This window comes from Buteo buteo, chromosome 17 (assembly GCF_964188355.1).
Source record: "Buteo buteo chromosome 17, bButBut1.hap1.1, whole genome shotgun sequence".
NCBI classification, from domain to species: Eukaryota; Metazoa; Chordata; class Aves; order Accipitriformes; family Accipitridae; genus Buteo; species Buteo buteo.
The window spans coordinates 22,866,941-22,894,579 of record NC_134187.1 but is presented as its reverse complement, the minus strand read 5'-3'; the positions used below and the strand labels follow the sequence as shown (position 1 = coordinate 22,894,579).

Genomic DNA, 27,639 nt, shown 5'->3' with positions numbered 1-27,639 from the left:
CCCATTTATAGTTTGTTATTCTTATCCCTAATTATCACACATTTTATAAAAATATAAATAACAAAAAAAGTAAGCTGGGTTCCATCTCAAGAGGTGTTTCTTGTTGTCCTCTGAGAATATATTGGATAAGTCAGGTCTCGACAAGCCCTATCCATTGTAGCTGATAGTAAGTCAGACAATAAATACAAAAAGAAGTCGTTCTTGCGGTGAGCTCAGCAAATTCTGAGGAAATCAAAAGCATTCCACTGTGCTTATGGCACAAAGAACACAACAGCAAGGGCATATTTAGTGGAGAGAATGAGACAAAAATTACCAGGTAAGTGACAAACTGTACAAGCATTTTGTTTAAAAAAGGAACTCTGCAGCATTCTGTCTTTAAAGCCGGGTTTGAGCCTCTGGGATATATATCTCGATGCTGTCTGCACGCTCTGTGGCTGAATTCTGCCGGAAAGAGGCTGCTCTTTTAGCAGCCATTAGCCGTCTTCTAGCTTCTTGTCGCTGTCTGTCGGGTAGGTCCAGAGATTTTTCTCTTGTGATAGGGAATTTTCCTTTTGGGGGCTTCTTTGGTACAGGAGGAGGAACCTTTCTTTCTTCCTGCAATAGGGTATTAAAACTGAGGGTGAACTGCGTGCAGAAGGTTCTGTCAGCAGAGCATGCAAATCGAAGACATGAAATGCAAAATACTGGTTACGTACATCAAGCATGCTCAATTTGTGCTCTCCAATCAGCTGACTACTGGATTACATGAATAGCTATCCACACTGGGGACACTGACAAAACCCTGTTGTTTCAGCAACCATTACAAATTCTGCAGTCCTATGCCTTAAAAAAGACTACGCTTCCTTCTACTGTCCTTGCAGGTATCCTGAACATGCAATATGCGTACCTCACTTTCATACGAATTTGTTTACTTTTAGCTGACACATTATTACATTCATTATAAACAGAAACACACACTGGCTCTCCAATAAGAATTCAGCGCATCTGTGTGGTCTGATCAAGTGAATAGACTGTCTAAGATTAGCAGGACAGGATTTTTAATTAAATTAATCATACTGAGTTTAGCCTCAGCTGGATATGAGATAGCAGCTGTGTATACATGTCTATTAGTTTAGTCTCCTCCATGAATTGCTAAATGGAAACATGCAAGCACCAACCAGAGGGAGAACATAGGGCTAATTGTTCTGCTTGCCAGCCTGGACGATTTTAAAGAAAATGATATTGAAGAATTATCAGATTATAAAGTGAGAGTCAGTAGATTTTGGTACGAAAGTAGCTGTAAATTGCTCTGCAGGTTTTAAATCAAGGATTGTTTTGAAGTATGAAATTGGTATTTTACTTCATTTAGAGACTGTGAAATATCATATAAGGGCCTTAAAAAGATCATGTAGAATCACAGACTCACACAATAGTTTAGGTTGGAAAGGACCTCTGGAGGTGATCTCGTACGACCCCCGTTCAAAGCCCACTTGAAATTAGATGCAACTTTGAAGTTAAAGCAGTTTTTTTCAACATCATATTTAATACTAGACTGAATAGCCCCAAATATGGAGACTCCACAAATTCATATGTATAGTAGTGTTACTATGATCGATCTTTCTGCTATATCACTTCATATAGTAATAGTAATAGTAATAGTCCAGAGTATGGGCTGTTCCTTATGGAGAACACAGTTAAGATGATGCACAGCAGGATTCAAATAATACAAAAATCGAACTGATGCGCCTATGGTTTACAGACTCTTCATCACTTGGTCTTTTTTTTAAAACTAATTCTGAGTCTACTACCAAAATGCATTAGCCAAGACTAAATAACTACGGTTATTTAAGAACATAGTTCTACATTCTCAACTCAACAGGAACAGTGCAGCAGCCTAAGATGCTATTCCCCATGACAGCCAGCTCTTCCAGTCTTTATTTTCTCTATTTCCTGTTTTCAGCCAGGAACATAAGGGCTCCATTCCTGTTGTCCCATCTTTTTTTTTTTTTCTTTTTTTTTTTTTTTCCATTTTTAGTTATTTCCCTCTTAGGAACATCACTGTTGCTGTCATGATAATAATTTCTTACTTCCAGTTGTCACTAGTAAGCAAGAGTTGCAAACTCACCATCCACCAACCAGTTGGCTGAAAATTAAAATCCAAGAGGAGCATGAAGAAATGAAAGAGTTGTCAAAATGCCTCCTAATTCCTCCCAAACCGAACAAGTATTCACCTGAGGCCAACAGTACTGACTCAAACCAAATGCTGTCTTCATCTGACTGATACAATAATCAGCAAGGACAGTGAGATAGTTAAGGTGAGGGATGGAGCTCTAGAAAGGGGAAAGGCAGTTTCAGAATTACATTGCTTTTGTGGGCAATTTGCCACCTTTGGTTTGTAAGCATTGTGGCTGGGGTGTCTCCCAGGTGGTGGAGTTGCAGGGCAGAGGTGCAGGCAGTTTGCCAGGAATACTCTTTGTTCCCCCCAACTTTTGTGGGCCAAGCTTTAGTTTGATCTGAGCTATGTTTTGCCGCATGCTTTTATCTCACTCCTGTTCTAGTATCAGTTATGTTGTGCAGGCAGGATTGAACGCTGTTGGTGCTCAAGTTTGAGCTGCCCAAAATGTGGCAAAGTGCTGAGTTTACCTTGATTGAATTCTCGGGCTATTGTCCTTAGTCTGAATGAATCAGAACATATTTCAGTTCTAGCCTTTAGAATGTGAATCCAAATAATTTGAACAAAAGTGTTATGGAGTGGACTAACTCAGAAAAAAACATTTTATTTGTTATACAATTCAGCTCAACAGTGTTAAAAAGAAAAAAACCCTCACATCTGATGAAGGTTTTCGTGTATAAATTGAGCCATGCCAACTAGATACTTTCTAGGGTTAGAAACCTATCGTGTTCCACTATTGTATTTAACACAAGGAGACCGCAAGACTGCAAATAGGGAGTAAATGGTATTGTCCAAGGTCTGCTTACCTTCCTTTCAGGTGATTCTATTATTTTCCATTCATTGAGTTTCAACTGGTGCAGTTCATCAAACTTCATGCTGACGTCTTCAATTGAGAGCTGCAATAAGTCCCAGAAACCTGCTAGGTCCTGGGAAGTTGGTCTCGGCATGGCACTCGGGTCCTGTCACGCACAAAGGAGAGAATATGAATAGACCAGGAGGCTTTCAACAATGTGCTTTGAGGCAGGAAAGGCATCGCGCCAGATTACATCACTACAGTGCTGCTCAGTGCTAAGGTTATGCGCGCTTTACAGCTGGGAGCTGTGACTGGAAAGTTGTGCATCCTACGCAACCCAAACATGAATGAGTTGGATGTCATATGCGAGCCTTCCCGAATCCATGCGGCACGGGAAGTTCCTTAGCACCATATGCTGTGCTGACCTGCATTTCTAAAAAGAAACAAGCTGACAGCCTCTGCCTGCTGATTATTAAAGGGAAGGGGAACGTGGTTCATATTCTAGCCAGCCTGAAGTCTTTCTGGTTAAAAATTACATTCATGATAGCTGATTAGAAGGCAAAACAACACCACAAAGGAATTGTCAGCTTATGCTGAAGTCAATGTTTACATTGCCTTGCATTTTCAAATGTATATGTAAGGTATAAAGTTTTGATGCAGTTGGTAGGATTTTGTTCTCCAGAGAGTTGAATCACGCTCAGCGGCTGGGAAGGCACTACCCCCAGGTACTGCAATTAAGTGGAGCTACGTGCACAAGACTTAACGGAGCAAACATTGGTGGTAACAATTAGCAAGATGACCCTCCATTTGACTATTAACCTGATGGCAATGCTGGATAAAAAATTACATTAGAAGGTGGTATGCAGACTCTTAACCCTATGCTCTATGAGCATTGGTACTAGTTCAAGAAGGCAGCTTTGTCACTTTAATGAAATGGGGCTTAATTGGTAAACACCTCTGCAAAGATGATGGAGAAATGTCTCTTCCCTTCCAGCCATTAAGATGGTCTACAGAACGGAGCTGGGAGAGATGGAGTCAAAACCAGGCCAAAAGGACTCTGGATGTCCCCCTTCCTGGGCAAAAGCTGTAATGACTAGTTTACTATGTTAGAAACACTGGTGGTATTGCTGAAGCAAGGCTCCGTGCTCCATCTTTTACAAACCTAGTGGACAAAGGCATTTTAGATATCAAACACAACCGCACATAGTTGCCTAAAAACTGGAAGATAAGTCAGCATTTCCATTGAATTCCTCCCTTGAATCACACATTTCTAAGGGTCTTAAACTAGGAATTGCTACTCCAACTTGGGTTTGCAGATGTCACTGTGGGAGCTGAGTGCCTGGAGCTGGGCATGACAACATGTACTGTCACCCCTACCTAAACTCGTTTGGGAATCTGGGCCAAGAACCAGCCTAAAAGCCTATCCACTTAGAAGTCTTCTTCAATAGAAGAAAGTCTCCTTTTCATAGGGAGCTTCAGGGACTTAATAGAACTGGCCGTATAAATTATAACGGACTTCTGGGAAACACGATACAACTCCAGATTAGTGCTCACTGAAAATGACTTAATTGGGTAGATCTCAATTTACTCCAAAACCATTTAAAATTTATGTCAGTGGTATTAGTTACCCTACAGAGGTCAACATGTCAGTCTTCAGGAACCAACTCCCTGTATGAAATTTGTCAGGACGGTCCCACAGCAATATATCTTAGATTGCAGTCTTTTCTCTCCAGCCTGGTCTCCTCAGTCTCTCTCCCCAGTTTCCTCTAAAACAGCCATAAAATGATGCCACTCATTGAAATGCCTTCTGAATCAAGGCTAATTGCTCTTCTGTACCTTTGTTTGCCCCACTCTGCTCATCATGTTTGGGACGATCGCAGCCTCCAGCGTGGCTGCTTGCGGAGGAGCGTGCGGTGCGTTTGGCTGGACACAAGAGGGCTGCCTCCTGCTGCTATCACTTATGGATCCACTGCCAACGGATAAATGCTAGCGCAAATGATTACTATTACAGCTAACGAAGTTTTGGAAAGATTGGCTTAAACCTGTTTCTTCTCGGAAGCTGCTCATTTATTTGCATCTTATTTGGAATTCAGCTTTGCAGCCCTCCTTCTGAAGGAAGCCTAAAGCAAGCAAAAAGTACCTAGCCGGTGCTCGAGTCATTCTGCTTTTGCCTGCAACCATGACATGCTGAGCGATGATTTCACGAGCTGAGAAGGATCTGTGCTGACTGGAGAGTATAGAGGAGGACACTTCAAAGAAAAAACAGGGTGTTACAAGAGATAATGTGAATAATGCAGAAGGGAGTAGTTATTAATCAGGGATGGTTTTTTCCTAGCAGTTAGTGGGAACAGTACACTGTAGGAGATAGCCACTCAGATTCTTTAAAAAAACTTCATTGAAGCTTGCATTTTTATGAATTTACCCTAAGTGAGAGGCTTTGGTAAGCAATCTTAACCCCAGGCATAATCAAATGTGTCCCTTGAAGTTCCCATGACCCTTTAGAAAAGTCCATAGGTGATGGGTGAGTTTCCTGTGTTAAATTTCAGTTTGAGTAAGTATATTCCTCTTCCTAAACCCTTGCTGCATTTCAAATTGGTAGAAGTAAACACAGTTGCTCTTTGTCCTACATTTATGCTTATTGCCGTTGAACACTGTGAGAGAAACTGCTGTGTGGTCACCCTGAAAGTGCGAGATGTTTTTGAGTGGGGGAACACACTAACTGGCTGCTATCTGGAAGCGTTCCCGTGGGGCACCGAGATGCTGCCTTAGGAGCATATGGAAAGCCTGCTGTGGATATGTGCTAAGTGACGATTTAACAGCAAACTCTGTCCTTAGGCATAGTAAGAAAAGCCTCAAAACATGAATGAGCTAAAAGTCCAGTTCTGCAGTCGCTACTTTCTGCAGAACCCATTGCTGATTTAATGAAGCTGAAGAATATTCAAAGCCTAAATCTTCAGAGTGGGATAAAGCTGCTGTTATGGAGTTCAAAGGTTTATTATCCAAATAAGAAGGAGAGAAATAAAATCTTGCCAGTTTTTTGGTCGTGTTTTCTGCAAAGCTGTAGATTTCTTCTTGTGCTCCTATTGCTTTTGCAGTAATGAATTGTTCATGCTTCCAAACAGCTGACGGCTGTGCTGAGCAGGAGCTGCACTTGTTATCACAGCAATGCTCTCGAGCACAAGTGCTGGACCCACTTGAAGATAAATGAAGTGGAGTGGAGGTTAGGCTCTCCAAATCTTAGTTTGCATAGCTTAATCAATCAGGTAATGGAGGGCACTTTGAAATTTGCAGTGAGAAACTTTTAGACATTGATGAAGATTTCCTCCTTTTGCTATGAAAAAAAATGACTAGATAGGGAGCACATATGATGTATTTGATATTACAAACGTGGTCATCTCCTGCTTGCCTGGCTTTGCATATTTCCTCTGTCATTCCGTAACAGCTATTAAAATTCTTGTTTTGACAGAGTCTTTGAAGTGGATAATTGGATTCTTTCCTAATGAGGACCATATATCTTATCATTTTCTATCAGAAGGTAGGACATTTTTGGCATGACTTTCTCAGTAATATTTGATTGCAGTTTCAGGAATTCTGGATGCTTAACTTTATGGATGGAAAGTAGCAAGTAGATCTCTGCAGAATGAATGTTTTACCTTAAAAAGTTATGTGGCAAATACTAACAAGTAAAGAAATTTATCTAACCAGACATAGAGGTCAAGTCTGCTGTTATGCACGCAATACAATTCAGCACTTCTAATATATGAGGTGTAGGGGCAGTCAAAAGGTGAAAGATACACTTGATTTTCGAGTGAGTCAATGAAAGGTATTCTACCACTAGCTGTAGCTAGAAGAATTACGTTCTTCTATTGATTAGTGTTATCTTGCCACAATGTTTGTATCACTGATGGCTGCTGTCATATTAATGAAGATAACATTTAGAATTGAATTAGTCTCTAATGAACTTCCAGAACAATAGCAGTGACTTTCATAAGTCATATACTGCATCTGTTCCTTTAGCCCTAGGACATCTTATATATAATTGGCAATGCAAATTATGAAACCCAATTTTATGAACATTATGTATATTCCCATTTCCAAGATCAGTCCTATTTTCAGGTATGTAGAAAGCTGGATCACGTATTTTCTGCTATTCTGCTATTTTACCATTCTCCACTTACTGTAATGTGAAAAATTTCTCCTTTCTTACGAGAAATGTAGTTACTATTTTAGGGTATTACAAAAATAAGCCATAATATTATGTCTCAGAAAACTTGCATTTGTTCCCTTCTCCTTTTTTTTTCTTTAATAAAGACATCAAAAAAATAAAAGACAAAACACAGCCAGACTGAAATTACTGAAATTACATGTTTGCTTTGACAAAAACATGTACTAACACCATACTTAAGGATTAAGTTAAAAAAAAGAAAAAAAAGGAGCAGTAAGATAAAATGTGAGACATGAAAATGACATTTCAGAATGCTACTGTTTGGATATACTACACTTGTTTCTGTTGTTGCCTTTGAAGTAAAAATACTATATTCTAAAATTTAAAGTTACATTTTGTGGAATATCTATGGATGAACAGCCTTAAACTCTTCAAGAATGGCCAGACATTGTGACTTACCAGATTTTGCTGACAAAGCCAATAAAATTGCTGGAATTTCTGAGACATGAGGAGCTGAGCGCTTCCAACAGCACTTCGGATCTTACCTAGGACTAAGCATACACACAGGTTATTACCAATAGATGTCTTTTGGCAGTACATGCAAAATCCAGCTCAAAAAATATGTAGCTGAAATTACTGTTTATTTTATAAGGGAAGTAAATATTTGGTTTTGTTGTTTGTGATTATATACCTAAAATATTTTTGAAAAAGATGGAGGTACAGGAAAGCTCTGTGACAACTTACCCTTTGGAAATAACAAATGATATATTAATAACTCAGAACAGCTAACACTGTGTTTGCTTAAGGAAGTAGAAAAAACCAAGGGAATACAGACAGCTTCCTGAAGTGGGCATACATACATATGCTTTTAAGAACAGTCTTAAATTTCAAAGTAAATGACAGCCCCTTCCCCCCACATTTACATTTGCTCATGTAATTTGAAAGCTGTTGAAATCATCTTGCCTCAAGGACCAGTTAGATGCCTGTTCCCTCTGATGTCAAAGGCAGCTTTACATGTACCTTAGATAATATCTTCTGGTTCTGCAATCACGAATGACTTCACTGCGTTGTGTGGATGATCCCTGGGTGAGGTCTCTTTACCCTGTCTGTTCTGGGGGCAAGGTTAATACATTAAACTGTAACATAAGATACTCCTACCATAAGGATGAGATCCTCAGAGGAATCATGTCTGTGACACATGGCTTGGTACCCCCACTGGGAGTTACAGGTTGCCTACCCAGGGAAACACACAAAGTCCTAAGCACAGGAGCTTCAGTCCAAGTGGGACATAAGCGGGTGCTCCAGGACTTTGCTGAATCACGGTCAGCCCCCATGGTTCGCTGAGCTTTCCCCACTGTCAGTGTACTTGCCATTTACAGTGTGCATAGGGACTTGGGAAAGGGACCAAATTCATTTTACTTGACTTTGGTTCCAAGAGTCATCTGTCTAAATCAAAATTTCTGGATGCTCTATAATCAGTAATCTGAGCTCACCAGCTCAGCTGTGTTAGGCACTTATTTTTAGATGAACTGAATCTTTTCCTGGAGATGCCTATTTCTTTCTATTGACTGGAGTGCCTAGGAAACCAACTTCTCCTGGACTCCCACATTTGCTGGGATAAATACCATACTTTGGTAGGTAGCAATATACTTTCCTTCCTACACCTCCTTCCTACACTTCCTTTCCTCCACATCCATCTCTATGCTGAAAAAGCAACACTTTAAAAAGCATTATAAGCTGGGGTTTCAATGGAAGATTGATTTTACCTGGAGAATTTCCAGATCTTTAAATACTATTTAGGGTGAAGGTAGAGGTAGGGGTAGGGATGAGACAGGAATTACTCTGACATCTTTTAATTCAATTTGAGGAAACCAAATTGGTAATTCAAACAGGATGCAGGGGGTGGAATGAAGCTACAATAGCACAGAAGAACCGATCTGCAGCCTGTGACACAGAAAACATTAAACTCTGGCAGGGCTTAACATATTGTTGTTATTTAGAACAGGTATAGGAGGGGACTGAGTGGCATGTGAAAACAGTATCTTGGTAGTAGGTATCACATTTTAATTCTGCTTTCTCTAGACCAGTGAAACATCTGCTTAATCACAAACAGCAGCAAGAGATAATTTGGAAGTTTTAGGCTCCAGTTGTGGAAACACACAAACTCTGTAACTTTAAAAGCATGTGTTAATATGTAGAGCTGAGGTTCTCAAATTCTACTCCATTTTCTGTTAGGCGAACAGTACAGCTGCGCCACAACACTGAATTAAACAGCAGTATGCATAATTCATCAGTCCCGTGTGGCACCCATTTGTGAAAGGGTTAAGTGGTTCAAGGGCTGCATGAGTAATTCACTGGGGTTTTGTTTTTGTTTTGTTGGCCAAATGAAATAAAGCATTTTAATTGGCTTGGGGTTTTTGATCACCAAAACCCTCGCTTTCCTCTAAGGAGTTATTGGCACATGGAAAGCAATGTTTTGGGTGTTAAAACCTGAACAAACATACAAAAAAACTAAAAAAAGAGAAATGTTTCATTTGATCTGAAACAAATTGCTTTAATTTAGTTTTCAGCATTTTTAATAAAGGCAAAGACTTAAGTGGCAAACAGCCTTGTATCCTTCTTTTCCCTCGGTGCTCGGTAGCTCAGGACATAAGACAAACTCGCAGTGTCATCAGGTCAGAGTCCCTTCTTTGCCAGGATGGGGAATTGTGCTGTAGCAGGTCCCTGACATCGCCTATTCCATTCTATGTTCAGCTGTTCACTGGGCAGAAAGAGAGTGAGGAAGATTCTGTAGGCTGTAGTGCTTGTCTTATAGTGCGTAAAGTTCAGTTTCAGTTTCCTCTGCTGAATTTTATAGTTCATGGCTCAAATATACAGCTTGAGTAAGGGCATTGGTTTTAGTCCTACTGCAGAAATGGAGACTGATATTTTCTAGTGAATCTCACAGTTACCCCAACCCCATATTAAACAAACATTTATCTTCATTATCCAGAAGGATCACGTCAACAAGCATTGGTGGTTTAAAGCCCAGTCAGACCAGACAAGACTTAGGCACTGGCAATGCAGCCTTTTGGTGTGATACACATCTGTTGGGGATGTAAGACAGTGGCTCTGGGCTACTTGCGTGTGTCACTGAGTCACAGTGGTGAATACACATGTATAATTACAGCCCTACCGTTTACTAAAGATCTAACTCTATTTCCATTTCAATAAGTAAATCAGACGTAATAAAACATAGAAGTTAGATCTCTCATATTCATGCTACTCTGCTTTGCTGTAATTAAATTAAAGTATTAAAACACTTCAACTCATAATCTTTAGCACAATATTAATAGACAGCCAAAGCCTTGTTATTAATTTCATGCATTGGGGAATTATTCTGATGAGTGCAGATTGATTATCTCCATGAAAGAATGATGAATGTTAGAGACTGGAGAGATTGAGATGTTTGGTGATGCTTATAAGATTTTGCCTGAAAATAAATGATGATAAAATCTACCAACACACATAAATATATATAATTTTCATATAATCCATATACCTCCCTCCATTAAGATAATGTTATATTTACTTGAATGTCAGGAAAGAGTCATGCAACCTTAATTCTGCTCCCTGAAGCGTATGACGCACTCCATTTTTGTTGGGTGGTCCTGTATGGCTTCTACTCTGAAGACATACAAAACCCTGACCATGACTTCAGTAGAAGCAGACTCAAGATTTATACCCTGGATAGAGATTGTGTAAATTGCCTGTATACAACATGCACAATTAACACAATGGTGTCTTTTCCCCACAATAAGCATATTACAAAATTGCATGTAATATATATGTGTTGTATTGCTTGAGAAATGCTACAAATTCTTGCAATTGAAAATGGTTTCATATCACAAAGGTCAAGGGGGAAAAGTCAGATCTATATTGATGAAACTGAGATTATAGTCTGATGCTGTAACTCCATTCTTGACAGGTTAAAAGCTTTGCTCAATTGTGCCACTGCTGCACCAGCAATGAGAAACTACTAACAATCAATCTACTTCTGGCATTCATTACTGTTTATTTAAATGATGTGTTTTAATTTAAATTTTCATTCCATTTGATTGTTCCATTTTTTTTCTATACTCATAAATAAATTGCTCCGCAAACAGTCTGAGAAGATATGCCTGGGAAAAATATTGAAACTGGCATTCAGTTCATCCTCCTAACTCAAAGCAGGGCATGGTATTTGTCTGATCTCTAAACCTAAATTAGTAATCTTCAGAAATATGTCTTTTTCACTATCAACACAGCAGGTAGGCATAATAATAAATGTATTCTGTTCAGAGTGAGGTGACATTTTAGGACAGCACAGCTACCAGTTGGCAGTGCTCTGGAGGGTAGGTATGGGATTCTCGTGCACCAAGTGGGACTCGGTCCAAATTTGGTTTTTACCTCAGTGGAGCTGAGTTCGAAGAGGAGAAAATTTGAGCAGAACAGTACAAATGCTAGGAGGAATTCTTGGGTTCCACACTATGGGACTGTCTTTTATTGACTTTATAGACTGGTTTCAGGGCAATTAAGACATTCTGTAGTCATTCACAACATCCCAAATGTAAATTTCAGTAGTTCCTGAAGGATAGGTTTGTGAAAAGCATTAGGAAATTATGTCAGTAATTTCTCTTTGGTTAAAGGATAACCCATATTTGGTCAAACACCTAAGAAAGCTTTTATGGATGATTAATTGATGAATATACTAAAATAAATTGGTTGTGAGGGTTTCTGGGTTTTTTTTCTTTTTTTTTTTTTTTTTTCAAAGTATGGGAGATTTAACTCTATGTTTTCTGTTACTGTTTGGCCATGTTAGTAAAGCCCATGCAGTACTGTGGAAATACCAGCCAGAGGATTAGTAAGGATCCATGGAATGAAGGGCTAAGGGGAGAATAGGGTGATATTTTGAGCTCTTGCTCTCTCTAATGCCTTTTCCCCCGCACTAGAGATCACTTCACTATGTAGCTCTGCCAGCAGAGCTCCTAACCACGATGCAAAAGATACCAGCGACACCACCTTTTTGCTGGCATAGTTTATCCTATAGTCAATTTTTTTGCACCTATCTTAGGATTTTTATATGAGAATAAATCCTGTGTGGCTGCTCTCCATTTGACTTGCGTACTGAAATATTCCAATGGCCAAGCATGTGGGATTTGGAAGCCCCGAATGTCTTCTGCCTCCCTCTGCCAGACCTTGCCTGCAAGCCGTGGGCAGCGGCTGCGGTTCCCTGCCGGGCTCGCCTGCTCTCCCCTCCCCGCGCTGGTCTCTGTGCTCCCATCACAGAGCTCGCGGGCGGCAGAGTCCTGGCCCTCTTGGTCTTCAATAGCTTTGTGACAATTGAGAGTGTTTTTCTTGTCATCACCTACACACCGGTAATAGCCAAACACAATTTTCAGGGTGTAAAACTGAAACTCCAGTCAGTACCCTTGAGAAACACATATCTTTGCTTGAAGGCACCCTGCTAGTGCAAATGATCAGATGACTTACCCTGGGAACAGTTACAGCCACATATATATTTTATATACCTATCTATATATGTTATAATAAACACTGAGAACGCAAATAACTGCCCCTGCGAACAATATATGAACTTTGCAGAGACTCCAAAATACAATTTGTGGCAACTGACCAAATAAATAAATTCTATGAAGAGAGGTTATTTTTGCTGCAGTGATTATCTTCTCCCTTTCTAAGACCTGATGAGTGAAGTTCTTAAAACAACATTATGGGAGAAAAGCTACAGTGAAAGAAAAAATCAATACAGCAATGAGACAGCTTTCTGTGATCTCAAGGCTATTGTGTTAACGCAGAAAATGAAATTGTTTTCTAAAATGCAGTTCTATTTTAACTCTTCCTGTGATTAAAACAAAATAGAAATGGTGTCATAAACACAGCCTTCTCCTATGAGATGCAAAGCTGTATTTGGTCTTCAGGTACAATTAATATACCCAGGCCAAAAAGAAATGATTCAGCATTAACAATGACAGTTTGAATGCGCAAACTTTGCTGTGAAGTGTTTTGGGAATAGTAGCTCTTGCTGGAAGATGGAAAAACATATTCAGGTTTTTTTTCTGGCTCCTCCATTTGCCTATATTTTCCTCAGGGAACTGCCAAATGCTTAAATATGTCAAGATACCTTTCATTCTGGGATATCATTAAACTTTAGTTCTTGTGGATACATACCTTTCAACCTCCATAGCTCAAACTGGGGATACAAAATGTGTCAAAGACTCAACAGGAAAAAAATTATTCACACTGAAATTTTAAAATGCTATGAAGCTCATTCCCTCAGAGAAAAGAATTCTTTGATAACTTCCTTTTACTTGATGTAAGCTATAGTAGCTGAAGGGATACCGTTTCAAAAATAACATAATTTAGAAATATTTGAGGAAGATCTCTTGAAATGAGTCACATAAAATGGAAAATTGGAAGTCTGGGTGTCACTTTTGTCAATCAGCTGAAGACAAACATCTGATTTTGCATACGCTATATAGATCTATTCCATAATAATTTCTCTAACCTATTAGGGAGGTCAAAATGTTCCCCCAAACACAAGCAATTAACCCATTTTGGTTAGTTTAAAAAGGGGATTTCAAGGGTCAGTTTCAGTTGTGTTTTAGCAACTTTGTATCAGGGAATTGCTCTTTCTTTTTCTCTTACAGAGTGAAGTCACTCTGCAAATGGGGAAACATATAAAATCCTGATACTCTGTTTTGTTTTCTGAGTAAAATGTTCCAGGTTAAAATGGTGTCACAAACTCCAAATATTATTAAAAACCACTGAAGTCCAATTTGTCTTCATGTCCTCTGTACAATTTAATGAAAACTATCTTCCTAATTGCCGTTTCCCTGTGCAGCAAGGTGTTTCTGAGTATTTCAGGACTGCAAGAGCACAGCTTCACATGGTGGAAGGGAATGGGTACTCAGCTAAAATCAGCTCCTCCAAGTTTTCCTAACACAGTACACAGCTTTATATTCCAGAGAATAACACCGCTGACTCTCTATCCGTGTCTCGGAAGTGAGAAAGGAGTACTGACGCGAGAATGTTTCCACTGCTCATTTCATGTGGTTGCAGATTTGATTAGGGCTGTGCACGAGGAAGAGCTTGCAGAGAGAGGAGGTAGGAAAAGTCCAGCCCTTGCCTGCAGACTCCTTGCTGGCCTGCTAGGGAAAGTAGAGGGGCTAACTCCTCATGGGTTTCTCCCCTTTGCTCCCCAATAATTTTACTCTTTCCAAGGAGATTTAAGTCTTGCTCTTTGAACTTCTGCTTCAGATCGTAAGCACTGGCATCCCCACATCAGTAACAGGCAACCTTGGAAGCAGGTGCTTTGGGATACTTAATGATGGCAGAGAAATGTCAGTATTCAGCAGTGCAAAGATTTTGGGAATTGAAAAATAAGACATATATGGTAAAAAGTATTAAAAAAAATAACCATTATGAAAGAAGGCTTGGAAATCCTCACACAGGCTAAGCCAAGAAAAATATTTTATTATTCAAACTTTAACAGCCCCTAGGAGGGTATTAAAGTCTTCACAGTATCAGTGCAAAGGGAAAATTCTCAGCTCAGCTCTGCCATGATGAAAATAAGGACAAAACCCTACACTCCAGAAAGCTCTGAAGGAAGAAAAACAGCCTTATGCTCTTCCCCACCCCAAATCCTATGTTGTTACTTGGCAGACTTGTGCACAATATAGTGGAGAGATATGACAGTAACATAAAAAAAGATGAGGTAAAAACGTAGACATTCTTTCTTTTGAAAAGGTCAGTGCAAGAAATAAATAGAAATTGGCCTTTTAGTCACCAAGCAGGCCTGGCCCAAGACCTGAGGGTAGATCATAGCAGAGCTCATTGAGGGGGAAAGAAGAGGATGAGGAAAGAGTATTCAGAGGTGATGGTGAGATTTGTGAGAGTGCTGGAAAAGATGCTACTAAGAAAACTTAATATGAACTAATTTGTGATCTGAGAAAATCTCGGCTGAGACAATAATTCAGATTGGCAGGGATTGAAATATTTATAAAACTGAGCCTGAAGAACAAGGATAATTGACCTCAGAGGGAATCACGGGGAGCTGGCTACTGAGTGCTAGGACCACTTTGATATATTACTATCATTAGTGCTGGCTTGGATCTTGTTCCAAAATAGTCTACATTATTTTTCACTTTATCCCATCACTCCTTTCAAGTTGTCCACAGGACGTGAGAGAATAATAATGATTCTTGACAAAATTGTAACAAGAACATGCAGCTGAACTGTCTAATAGTGCATATGCTGGTGTAACTGCAGAAGTGCTTTAACTATTGTTCTTGCCTACTCCTTTCTGTTCTTCCAACAGACACTTTATGATAGGCCAAAGTGCCTGTAAAGGAATGAAAACATTTAAAAAAATGACTGTTCATTAATAAGATGCAAATTCTCAGGTTTCAGGAAAATGGCAAAAAGATGTTCACATAGGACCACCTTGCATGCTCGGGCAAAGGGTCAAGCATTGGAGCCATAGAAGTGAGGGCAAAGAATGTGTCAGAGTTGGAGCTGTGGATGGAGCTATTGCACCATTTGAGCCACATCTAGTACCAGGCTGTGATCCTGTGCTTGACTCTAGAGTTGGGTCCTCAACTACTACAAAACCTTACTCTGGGAAATGCCAACTTGCACAGTCAGTTGCAGGACAGAGCTCTTGTATCTAATGGTTCTGCAGAGTGTCTTTGGTACTACAAAATGAGTAAGGAGAAACTACAGACCACGACTCTATCCTAACAGATTTCTTATTTTAGCAGACATCTATGAGAAAAGATACTTAAATGTTCTTACTTTCTTCAGAAAGATCATTTTCTTCTGCTTCTCTTTCCATTTCTTTACACCATCCTTCCATTCTCTTAGTTTCAGTATGTAGCAACTTCATAAACCAAGATCCGTCCCGTCGACAAGGAGACATTCGACCAGTCTCTACTGTTTCAATGGCTGGCTCTAGCCAGGGTTCTGGTGGTGGAAGGTTTGAGGTGTCAACTGGGGTCCTATAATCTTCTCTGTAACTGAACAGTCCCTGTGTCCGTACAGTTCTCACTGCGCTGTATTGGGTGGGCGTGCTGGGCTCCGAGTGCTGCTGGAACGACGAGCCAAACTGAAGTCCCTTGTCCTCCATGGTGATGTGTCCTGGAAAGCCCTCCAGCTCCAGGTCAGCCTGGACAGCTGCTGTTACACTGTTTGAGCGTTTGAATCGTCCGTGTCTTGGTGAAGAGAGAAGAAAGAAAAGAGATTAAGCCATATAAATACATATGTGATTGTACAGAGGCACAGAATAATGTCTCAGTGAATGGATTCTGGTTTTCTCCCTGGACTTCATGTTACTTTTTTTTTCTTTGTGCATATCTGACTAAAATAAGACAGTGGGTAACAACAGAGAGGGAAACCGGTGGGTAACAACAGAGAGGGAAACCAAAATGCATAGTGGCGTCATTGATCTGAGCAAAGATACAAAAGAAAATAATTTAAATTATCGCTGGAAGCAAATATTGATTTATTCTCATACTAAAAAATACCATGTTTCATTACTAAATGAACTGGAAATAGCTAGCAGAACTGCAGGGTTACATGTCCTGATAGAAGTCTGTAAAGTACATGCATAAAAAAATTTCAAATATTAAGAATTGTAATTAGATAAAATCTGAAAATCTGCTAAGTTAGGACTGTTGAGAATCCTTTAATAAAAGAAAAATAGTAGCAGCAGGCTTAAGACCATGGTATTTTTTACTTGCCTCATGGGATGGCCATTAAATGTTGATTTTCTATTGTGATATGCCACCGAATAATGATATTTTAGAAAAGCTTTATGTTAAAAAGTTAGGTAGAGAAGCAAAGATTATTTGTGAAATCTTTTCACATCTGAGCCTATCGTTTCAGATTACTTCTAGTCAATGATGGTAAAAGGCAATTAGCGGCCAGATATTGTCTGACAGCTGCCGTGAAATGAGATAATGGTCCCAGTCCAGTACCTAACAGACAGCGCCTGCCAGGGATAACCTGTGGGTTAGTACATTGACCTGCAGTTTTACAAAGCTAGAGGAGGACTGAACAAGTGTCAAAGCTGATTCTAGTTCAGGATAAAGGTACCATGGGTTGCATCTTAACCATTATATCCCCCTGTGTGGACTGGGAAAACCTGGATCAGCATAAAGGGTCCTATCGAAGGAAGAATATTCCAATATACAGTGCTCTGTATTTGTTCTGCCAATAATGAAACTATATTAATCCACTACTTCAATTTAAAATTTTCACTTTCTTCCCTCCAATTAAAAACTGGAAAGGTAACTAAATATTAAGCAACTGCTAAGTAATCTCTACAAATTTTACCAAATGACCAGCATGCATATAAGAAATTCAGTTTTGTGAATTACTTAGGGGCAGCACTTGCCAGATGTTTGTTATTAACTCTGTTTACAAATGTGTGTTATGTTATGAAAGACTACAGATTTTTGTACATGCTTGAATTACCGTTTTTCATCTTCCACTTGTACTCCAACAGAGTGGTATTCCCGTAGGCCTCTGCTTTCAGTATCAGAATCAGTTGCTGTTTCCACCTAATTCAACACAAAAGATACATCTGCAGAGCAAGCACTGACAACTCAGCGCTATTTCTACTTGCACTCATTCAAAATTAATTATATATTTCCGTTCTTACTGCTAAGAAACACCTAGCACAGTAAAATAAATGAAATAGGTGTTCAGCCTGGTATCGTTGCTTTGGTACTATGTTTTATAAAGCTTTGCACAAGTACTTCTGTTCTGCTATGTAATTCCCTATTTCAAACATAAGCAGATGCAATTACTCACTTCAGTGGAAGCAGTGAGTAAGCTTGGTCTGGAAGAGCTGTTCTTAGAATGAGGAATCCACAGGATAGCCCCTTTTTATATTATTATAAAACAGTCTCATTATAGTCCTTGATTTACAAAATAAAATAAAATCTCAAGTAGCCTGATAAACTTGCAAGTGATAAAAAGAAATGCTGCAATGAAATTTTATCGACAACTACATTGACAAATACAGAACCATTTAAATGATGTGAAGGATACAGCAGAATGCCATATGTCACTTTTTTTAATAACATGGTTCTGAAAATGCTATATCAAGCAAGTAATTTATGCACTTTTTATAGTATTCCCATCTGAAATACACTTACCAAAATATATTCACAGTAGTTTTCTTCATAACTGAGACCACATTGCTTTTGCAAGTTTCTGTGGGATTTTATCTAACACTCCCCACCACCACACCACCCCCAAGTCTTTGACACAGACATAGCGAGTGCTGCTGTATGCAAATTATACTGAATCAAGGGAGAGTTAGGAAAAAAGAAAAAGAGTAGAACTGGCTTTTCCTTTTGAATGATATTTTCACTGTTAAACAAAAAAAATAATATCAGCAACCAGTTTTTCAATACGTATACTCCATGTGTGAATTCAAAGAGTATATCCTATGATGAAGACAAGATAACTTTTCCCCTTGCAGCAGTCACAGGCACCTCTGGAAGGAGCCCAATGGCCTTTACAGTTGTCTCTTAGCTTTACAGGTCTCTTAGTACAGACCTGATCCCACCAGGTTTCTGGAAGGATCCAGAGAGAAGGGGGAAGGAGGGTGGGAAGTGAATGTACATGTGGACTATACTTCTTGAAGAAGCCAGTTGCTGGCAACTTCCTTTTCCATCTTCAAGCCATAGCTCCATGTACATTTGTACGGAAGGGAATTCCAGCCAGTAATCAGTACACATTCATATTTACCTGGGTGTGGGTCTTGGAGAAGCTCATGAAAACAGCTAGTGCAGGAACCCTTTAGTAAACGTTAATGGCATGCTTGAACTGTACAGCATAGCATCAGGCACAGGTTTGCCAAAAGCTCCAGATATCAGTGTGGCAACTGTCAGGAAAGACACATTTCCCAGTAATTGCACTTATTCTGCATGAGGTCTAGGGAAAGTGTGTGCTGCTGTCTGTTTCCACCTTGGCAGTTGCATGGAAGCTGGCTATATTCACTTGGACAGGCAGCACATTGAGAGAACTAAGATAGCAGACTTGGTAACAGTCTCCAGGATTTGGTGTTGTCAGTATAAAAAGAAAGATCCCTCTTGACGTTGGCAGTGAAAAAAAGCCTCAACCACAGAGGTAGGCAGCTTGGGGAAAAAAATCCCCACAACAACCAACCAAAAAACAGGCAAGCTGGTTTCCTAGTTAAGGTGGGTCTTGGCTGCAACATGGGTGAGTAGCTTAAGCTGTACTTGGAGGTCACCCTCTCCTGAAAGAACATTGCTATAAGTAGAACAGCCATAAGGTCCAGTTTCTTAGCGCAAGAGAGATCTATCAGGAAAGTCACCCTTATTTATAGCACAGAAGGGTCAAAAAGAGTCTTGAATAATAAGTTCAAGTCTAAGTGAGGGACCAGGCACTCACCTAGCCCTTTCGGGGATGTGAGAAAAGCTGCATATAAAACATCTTCATTAGAGACAGGTGAGCAGAAATCAATTAACTGGGCCAAGAATGAGATACTCATCTAGCCTGTTGGGGAGGAGCAGAGAGGCAAGTTACACTTGACTACAGTGATGAGAGCTCAGGCAAATATGCATAGACGTGCTTTGAAAAGCAAAGTCAACTTATTCTCAAAGGGAGAACAGATGGTAGGTAGTGAATAAGAGCAGATAACACAAAATGCTTAGACTGCGGCTCTTGGGTGTGCCTGTATGAGTGCTAGCAGGAAGATGATGTCCAAGGTGGGCAAGCATTTTCTGGAGGAAGTCTTTTGATGTTGAAATCCATAGCAACATCTGGAGTGGTCAGGAAGTCTAAACTGTTGCTAAGAGCTATGGTATTAGGCTTCTTCCCCAAAGCAACCAGAGTCAGAATTAAAACACATAATTTAGGAATTTACTGAGTTTAAACTACAATAAATAGTGCCATCAAAGGGAATGTCTTCAACTAGGGATTTCGTCTCCTACTGGAGATAAGAAAATTGGAAGATCTTGTTAAAGTTGCAGACCATGGCCTTCCAAGCCATATCTGATATATCATGTAACACCTGTGAAAAAGCCAGAGAAGTTATCTTGATCTCAGATAGAGTCACTAAAAAGCACTTGTTGGAGGAAGTGAGTTACAAAGGAGACTCTCATTTCTGTTATTAAAGAACAGAAAGCACTTGGTAGTTTGGAAAGTGACACTGGAGGGATGCTTAAGACCATGATCTCAAAATCAAGATTTCTTCCTATGTTCAGAAGATGCAGGTAGTAGGTGATAGTGATATAGGAAATCTGATCTCCTGAGCATTTCCAGTCCATTGTCTTGGTAGTGAACAGGCAGGAGACAGGTAATTACCAGGGAATATTAGTGGATTTCATCGTGGCCTTACAGACTTAGCAAAGATAGTCAGATATCTGGTAGTGCTGATGTCAGGTTATGGGAACACTCAGTTTCATGCATTTTCCAAGAGTGCCTACAGAAAAGTTGGGGAGGGACTCTTTATTAGGGAATATAGTGGTAGGACAAGGGGTAATGCTTTTAAACTGAGAGAGGGTATATTTAGGTTAGATATTAGGAAGAAATTCTTTACCGTGAAGGTGGTGAGACACAGGAACAGGTTGCCCAGAGAAGTTGTGGATGTCCCTTCCCTGGAAGTGTTCAAGGCCAGGTTGGATGGGGCTTTGAGCGACCTGGTCTAGTGGACGGTGTCCCTGCCCATGGCAGGGGGGTTGGAACTAGACGATCTTTAAGGTCCCTTCCAACCCAAACAATTCTGTGATTCTATTGTGTTCTACAATTCTATTGGACTGGGTCCAAGGAAAGGAGCAACATCATTACTTTCACCTGTGGGATTGTTGATCAAGATCCTTGAACTTGTTCAGATGAACTGCAGCTGCAGATGATGGTGTCAGTGATGCAGGCATTGGCTCCACAGCATTACAAGCCTGAAGGTTTGACAAGGACAAAGAGGTTTGTGCATGGCCAGGCTGATGAAGCTGAGAAGATGAGAACACAGGATTCATCAGGGCCTTCTGCTCACTCACATGGCTCAGCGTGGAGGGACAGGACATTGTGTGCCAGACCAGACCTGAGCCGAAGCCAGACAAAAGAAGCGAAGCTGACATCTTCCCATGTATCAGTCTTTGCCTTTGGTTCCTTCTAAAGCACCGCACTTCTCTCATAGAGTGATATCCTTAGGATGGCCATTTCTACATCCTATCCTCCTTGGAACCTACTGAATGAGTCCTGGGGGATGAAGTGGAGGCCAGATTGCTAGACATGGGAATAGCCTAAGGAAGGTCAATGGTATCATACTTGCTGGGCTAACATGCAGCTAGTAACACTGTGGAGGTGAGCAACGGTCAATGGACAGAGAAGAGATTTTTGCCTTCCATGAGGATGTCTCAGCAGCTCACACATAGGACTGTTGGAAACATGATGGTCTAAAGCTATAAAAAAGGAAAGGTCCCTACAGAGAACATCAGTTTGGCCAATTAATGTTCTTGGAACAAAGCAGGCAGACTGGCAACACACGCTTTTCTTCCATATTGCGTATCAAAAGCATATCTGTTTTTGCCAACTACATTGTTTGGTTTAGTCACAGACAGCATGTCTTCTTCTGAACTGTTTCTCACATGTGGAGTTAGATTTCCCTTTTATATTTTGGATGGGCTGGTATCTTTCAACTGATGCAACACATCAAGAAGAAGTCTTTCATCTACCTGCTTTCAAGTGCTTTCTTATTGGTATTTCACCTAGAAGTATATCCTGAATAATTTATCCAATATGCAATAAATGCAGGCATAAATGAAGTAATTTGCTCTAAAATTTTATTCAAAACAAAATTATCAGGAAAATGATGGCCCAGGTATCAAAATAAAAATGACATTAGTTACCTCTAAATATAAAGTCTTGCCAAATTATCCTTCCCTCCAGCTTGCCAAGGCTGACACTGACTAAATGACCTGATGATTGCCTTCATATTTTAATGCTTTCATTTCCTCACTGTGCCTTTTAACAGCAGGAGAATGCCATTTTTTTGTGTGTGTGTGTGCAATCTAGGATTGCAAATATTGTAACAACCAACAAAAAAATAGATCTGGAAAATGGAGGCAAATGACAACACAACTAAAAGTGGGAAATAACAAAATGATTTGCACTCACAAAGAAACAAATGAACAAATAAATTGCATTTCTGAATGACAGGTACTATAAAGACTCCTGCCAGAAGACAGCAGGAAACTCTTTGGATTTAATCAGATTGGCCAGGCTAGATTCAAATGAGCAGAGGAGAAAAAGTAATATGTTCAGTTTGATTGTGTGGCTCCTGAAGCTTAAATAAGTCTTAATAAATCTGTTGTTATTTTCCATGATTCATTATTGTTTTAATACTTGCATGACTTCTAAAAGCCTTAATATTTGCAAATTGGCCCACAATCTCAGTAAAGCAAAATTATATGACAAATTATATGTCTATCTGGTTATAAGAGAGTCTCACACAGAAGAGGAAACAAAAAAAATAGCCAGACACTGACCAAAAGCAGAAGAAAGAAGCGGAGTAGATCTAATATAGCAGGTCATCGTCCCCTCTCCTTGCAAACAAAGAACTAAAACTTCTTTAAAAATTTAGCACTTTTTGCCATGAAAAATGTTGTTTTATGGGCTTATAGTATGCCTATAAGGCTTATAATGTTAATACCAAATGTAATGGTGCATTTTGAGATTATTTCTTATTTGTCTTACCTTTCACAAAGGCATAACACTCCCCTCCACATTTTTTGCTGCCAATACAAGGAGCAGACAATACTATGAATCCTCTCTGTGATCAGTCACTGCTGACCAATCCAGCTCAAAATTTGAAAAATAAATATCAGATACTGGCATTGACTTGGTAATTAATGATCCACAAGTAAATTGTACTTATACAAAATTATTTGAATAAATGCAAATCACTATTGCAAATAACTTGCTTGTTATAATCAATCTTGGTTTGTTTATAGGCACTCATTCTAGAAAAGGATGCATGAACTAAATTATTCCTTCCAAGTATTTACTAAGCTTTTTTAGCTGATAATTTTAACCATTTAAAAGCAACCTTTATTTTTGTATTAAAGTATTATTCTGCTCTTAAACATAAGCACTGCAACATAATGTTGTAGTGTCCTAAAAATTCCAGTCTAAGGTTCTATGCATACTGTCTCTAAGGGAGGCTTGAAGTTAATATATTCAATGCATAGGAAAACAGATTTTAACCTGGTGTCTTTCGCTTCTTTCTCGTAAGCATCAGTAATAAGAGTCCTTCAGGCCACATTATCTCTCCCCATGCAACTTCACTGCCCTCAATGGGTTTTAACTGCTGGAACCGATTTGTTCTATAATTAGAATTTAATAATCTCTCTGATGATGCACAGGAAGGGAAATAATTCACCTTTCCTCTCTTGCATAGGCTTCTCAGTGATAACAAGTAAAAAAGGGAAGAAAACACTACATTTGAGACTAGATCAAGTACATGTAATTGTGAATGCAGATAACCATTCTTAGGTACAGGGAGATCTCACTTGTATGCAGTGACTTCAAAGTAGGAAAAATACTTCAAATAAAACTACAGTACTAACTGCTACTGCTTTCCTTATCTGATGGAATATTTTATCAGCCAAAACCCATATACTCTTTCAAAATAATTTTTAGAAACCCACCAAACTAAACCTACACTTTCATGCTTGAATGATTTTTTGTGCCTCACCACAGGGCTCCATCTTGTTACTCCACTACTTCCCTACAGAACATCTGGACTACTCAAATACGTTATGTGGCACACTAAGTGCTAATTACCACAGGAATATCCTACCATGGGTTGAAAACTTCTGCTGGTCTTTTAAGAAAGCACTTTTTGCTAAAAATGCATGCCAGAGTTTAGAAACAGGATTCATGTCAAGCTAACGTGAGATAGCAACACCAAAATAATGCACACAGCAGTGGTTGCTCATAACTTTTTTGGTGCATTTAATGTGGTGTCAAATTGTTCTGAACCAACAAATATTCTGGAAGGCAGCAATCTGTGTCTTCCCCACTTGGAATGGTTCATTATGTTAGATGGCAGTTAAGAAAAGGAGCAAGAGTAATTTGTGAAAAGAGTAAAAATTAGATAGCTTTAAAAGAACCATAGCTTTGTTTTAACTACAATTCCAGCTGCTAAGCTTTTTGACAAGTGAGGAGGTCAAAATGCAAGCACTGGCTGGGAACTCTGCTAACCAGCTAAGCCTTGAATTCTGATTCATCTCTCTTTCTCTGTCTCTCAACTCTAAAGGCCAGGTTATAGCCTCTGTACCATGGAAGCGTTATCAAAACTTTCACTGACTTCTGTAGGCCAAGGACTTCACACACTTCTCTCACAAAAGCCAAGTCCGACAGTGATTTTAAGAGGAGAATGAACAATGCTTACCTCTAAAACTTTGGATCACTTATGATCCAAAGACCAGTGTAATGACTGCGAATATTTCTTTTGATTGCTATGTATACACTGAAGTAGAGCACTGACAAGGATGGTATAACCTAAACTATACAAAGAAAATGTAAATGTTCATCCAAGTAGAGTATGCCATGTGGGTACAAAATGCTTTGCCTTAAAGGGAAATTCCAGTTTGAGACTGCAGCGTTTCTTGAACAAAGTTTTTACAATACAATGTAAATAGTTTAATTAAATATATATATAAATATTATGCAGAAGATCCCCTTTTGACACAAAAAATTAAGCAGGTGAGTTATTGCACTAATCCTCCTGAATACAGCTTTCGATTTATAGGAACTATTTGTTTAATGAAGATTCTGGAGATTAAAAAAACCCACAAGATATTTTGAAGCATGTTCTCCTGACAATAAATGAAGATGACAGAGTCCATTCTCTACGCTACAATTAGTGCTCTTCTCCAAAAATACTCTCATGAATCAGGCTCCACACTTACAACATTTGTTTCCATCTCTTCTAATTCTGGGGTTTCTGTTCATTTTGAGATGCCTTGATGTCTTGTAAATAGAGAGGAAACAAAGGACTGCATGTTTTGAAATACTTGAAATAAATAAGGAGCAACTTCTTGACATCTTTTCTCATGTATTTTACAATCCAAATGCTTTTAATACAAAATGATTTACAACTAGAGCAGTTTTTGAATGTTAATCATTCACATATATACAAGGGTGTGTAAAAGAGCAAGGAAGATCCCTGAAAATATATTAGCAATAACCTTGTTCTTGACTTAGTGGTTGTGTTACTCTAGACAATCTCTACCCTCCATTTTAATCCAAATACTTTGATTAGTCTTCTTCTGTCATGATAGAAGACAGACATGAAGACTATAGCTTAGTAGCTACATTACTGTATTACTGACCTTTTATTCTTTTATATATATATATATATATTCTTATGAATGCTGACTAAATTTTTAATCTCAGAATCAGTATTTTGCAATTTGTTTGAATTTAGGAATCAACATTTTTTCCAGTGCCTACTGATACATCTGACAATATTCCTTTTGATTTAAATATGACAGTGAAAAAACCCAACCCACCCAACAGCTATTTTCTGGAAAAGCTTTGTTTCTGAAGCTTTTTTTGTTCAAAATTCCCATCTGGGACAGGGCTAACATACCGTGAGCTGGGTTACCATATCTGTGCTGTTCTCTGTCCCTGCAGACAGGGTGCTACTGCTCTTCATAGTAAGTCCGATGCTCCCCTAAGAGCTCAGGCTCCCCGTGCATGAGAATACCAATCCTATGGCACGTGCCTGGTACGCCAGGACTTTTAAAAAGGACTTCTGTTCTTTACATGTACGCTACACAAATCAAGTATACTCAAAGACATGGGAGCCCTAGGCTGGGTCCACGCTAGTTCCACATGCAGAAGCATCGCTGGTCATTCTTTATCTTTGTGCCTCTCTGCTCCTGTATGAAGCTCTGTTGGCAAGCATTCTCACGCCAATGTGTTAAAGGAATGAAACATTAAAAAAATGCACAAATTAACCATCCTGATAGCAAATTAATTAATGCAAATAAATGCAAATTCAATGCATTACCCTGGCATGGCATGCTAATGAGAAAACAAGTCATTTAGTCAATCAAGGAAATATGCAAATAAAACCCATCCTTTTCTAAGGTGCTTTGATGCAGAAGTCTAAAAGAAATTAAATACTTCGACTGTATTTTGGGGGCATAAATTACTATTTATGTAGTTTGCAATAAGAATATTCCACCCTCTGTTTTTATTCCTTATAAACCTGGCAACAGAAATACAAGAAAATCCATTTCAGCTTAGAAATGCTGCAGGAAGGTATTTTTCACACAAAGGTGAAGTTTGAAACTTCTTGCAGAAAAAACCGCGAACAACTAAAATGTGCTCTCAGGATACTGTGTTGAGGGTAATTTTTGCAGTTTCAACCTTATCTAATGCCAAATGGTACAACCAAGCAGTTTGTACTTCTCAAAAGATAACAAACAGCTCATCCTTCCAAGACCTGCTGTTGCAAACAGTATTTGCCTTTTTCAGTGTGTACACTTGAGGACCACTATTATGGGCCAAGCATCACATGACAAGTTGCTACAGAAGATCTGCTGCCTCCATGGAAATCATTGCACAGATGTTTTTGTGGATTATAAACACATATTATTAAACACACCAGATACCAAGAAGGGTCAGACCCCAGTGAAAAGTACTGGTCATCACCTGCGGTAAGAAACAGGATCAAGTGATGTAATCAAAGTTTCAGAATTAATTGCTGAAATACCAGGACTGACTGAAGCAAGACACTAACATTGTTAAATACCACTGTGCACAGCTGCTGTAAAGAAGAGATAAGAACAACACTAGATACTATTCCTTTCTGAAGAGTAACTTTCAGGTTAGGGGCTAAAAGGTGCCAAAAATAACTTGCTGCTCCTTTGAGCTTTCCACCGTTATCTGCTAAGCCCCTTCTCTGAACAATTTAGGATACACTAATTACTTTGTAAAACATTTGAAAAGTAGCCATCTGAATATTTTACCATTGCTGTTAAATTACATTCTACTCTTCTGCATCTAAAGAAGCAGAAGCAAATACTTTTATGTCGAGAAATGGACAAGCAGCTTGCTGGCAAAGCCTATGCCTTCCCATTAGTCTAATACGTTGTGGAACAGCAAAATTATACCACGCTAAGATGTTAAACAGCGAAGTTAAATCAGTAGCTGTGACATGCTTAACACGAATACTTTTCTCTGATTGTATTTTGAAATTAATGGAAATAGAATTACTATTTTTAAAAGAAAATAATACACTTCCTAGTAGATGAATAGTCACTCACTAGGCTTTGTTACATGGACTATTACCTTCTCAAGCTCTATGTTGCTGTCTCCACGATACCTGTAACTATGCCAAAATACATGGCATTTCCTCTATAGTTGGTCTGGCCAGAGGAGAGATTTTTTAAGAACAGAAGTGAACCTAGTGATGTAAAAGGGAATATTCACATACTTAAAAAT

The 27,639-nt window shown here is 39.2% G+C and overlaps 1 protein-coding gene across 1 annotated transcript in view; it reads right to left on the bottom strand.

Annotated features, from left to right (window-relative positions):
* Positions 1-375: 375 nt before the first annotated feature.
* Positions 376-27,639, bottom strand: part of DLGAP2 (DLG associated protein 2) — a 476,721-nt gene continuing 449,457 nt past the window's right edge. The window contains exons 10-16 of the mRNA XM_075049241.1: positions 20,312-20,332; positions 19,838-19,855; positions 17,623-17,708; positions 15,943-16,358; positions 7,570-7,661; positions 2,959-3,111; positions 376-594 (exon numbers count right to left, since the gene is read on the bottom strand). Coding sequence (XP_074905342.1) covers positions 376-594; positions 2,959-3,111; positions 7,570-7,661; positions 15,943-16,358; positions 17,623-17,708; positions 19,838-19,855; positions 20,312-20,332 — 1,005 coding nt within the window. The remainder of the gene's footprint in view (positions 595-2,958; positions 3,112-7,569; positions 7,662-15,942; positions 16,359-17,622; positions 17,709-19,837; positions 19,856-20,311; positions 20,333-27,639) is intronic.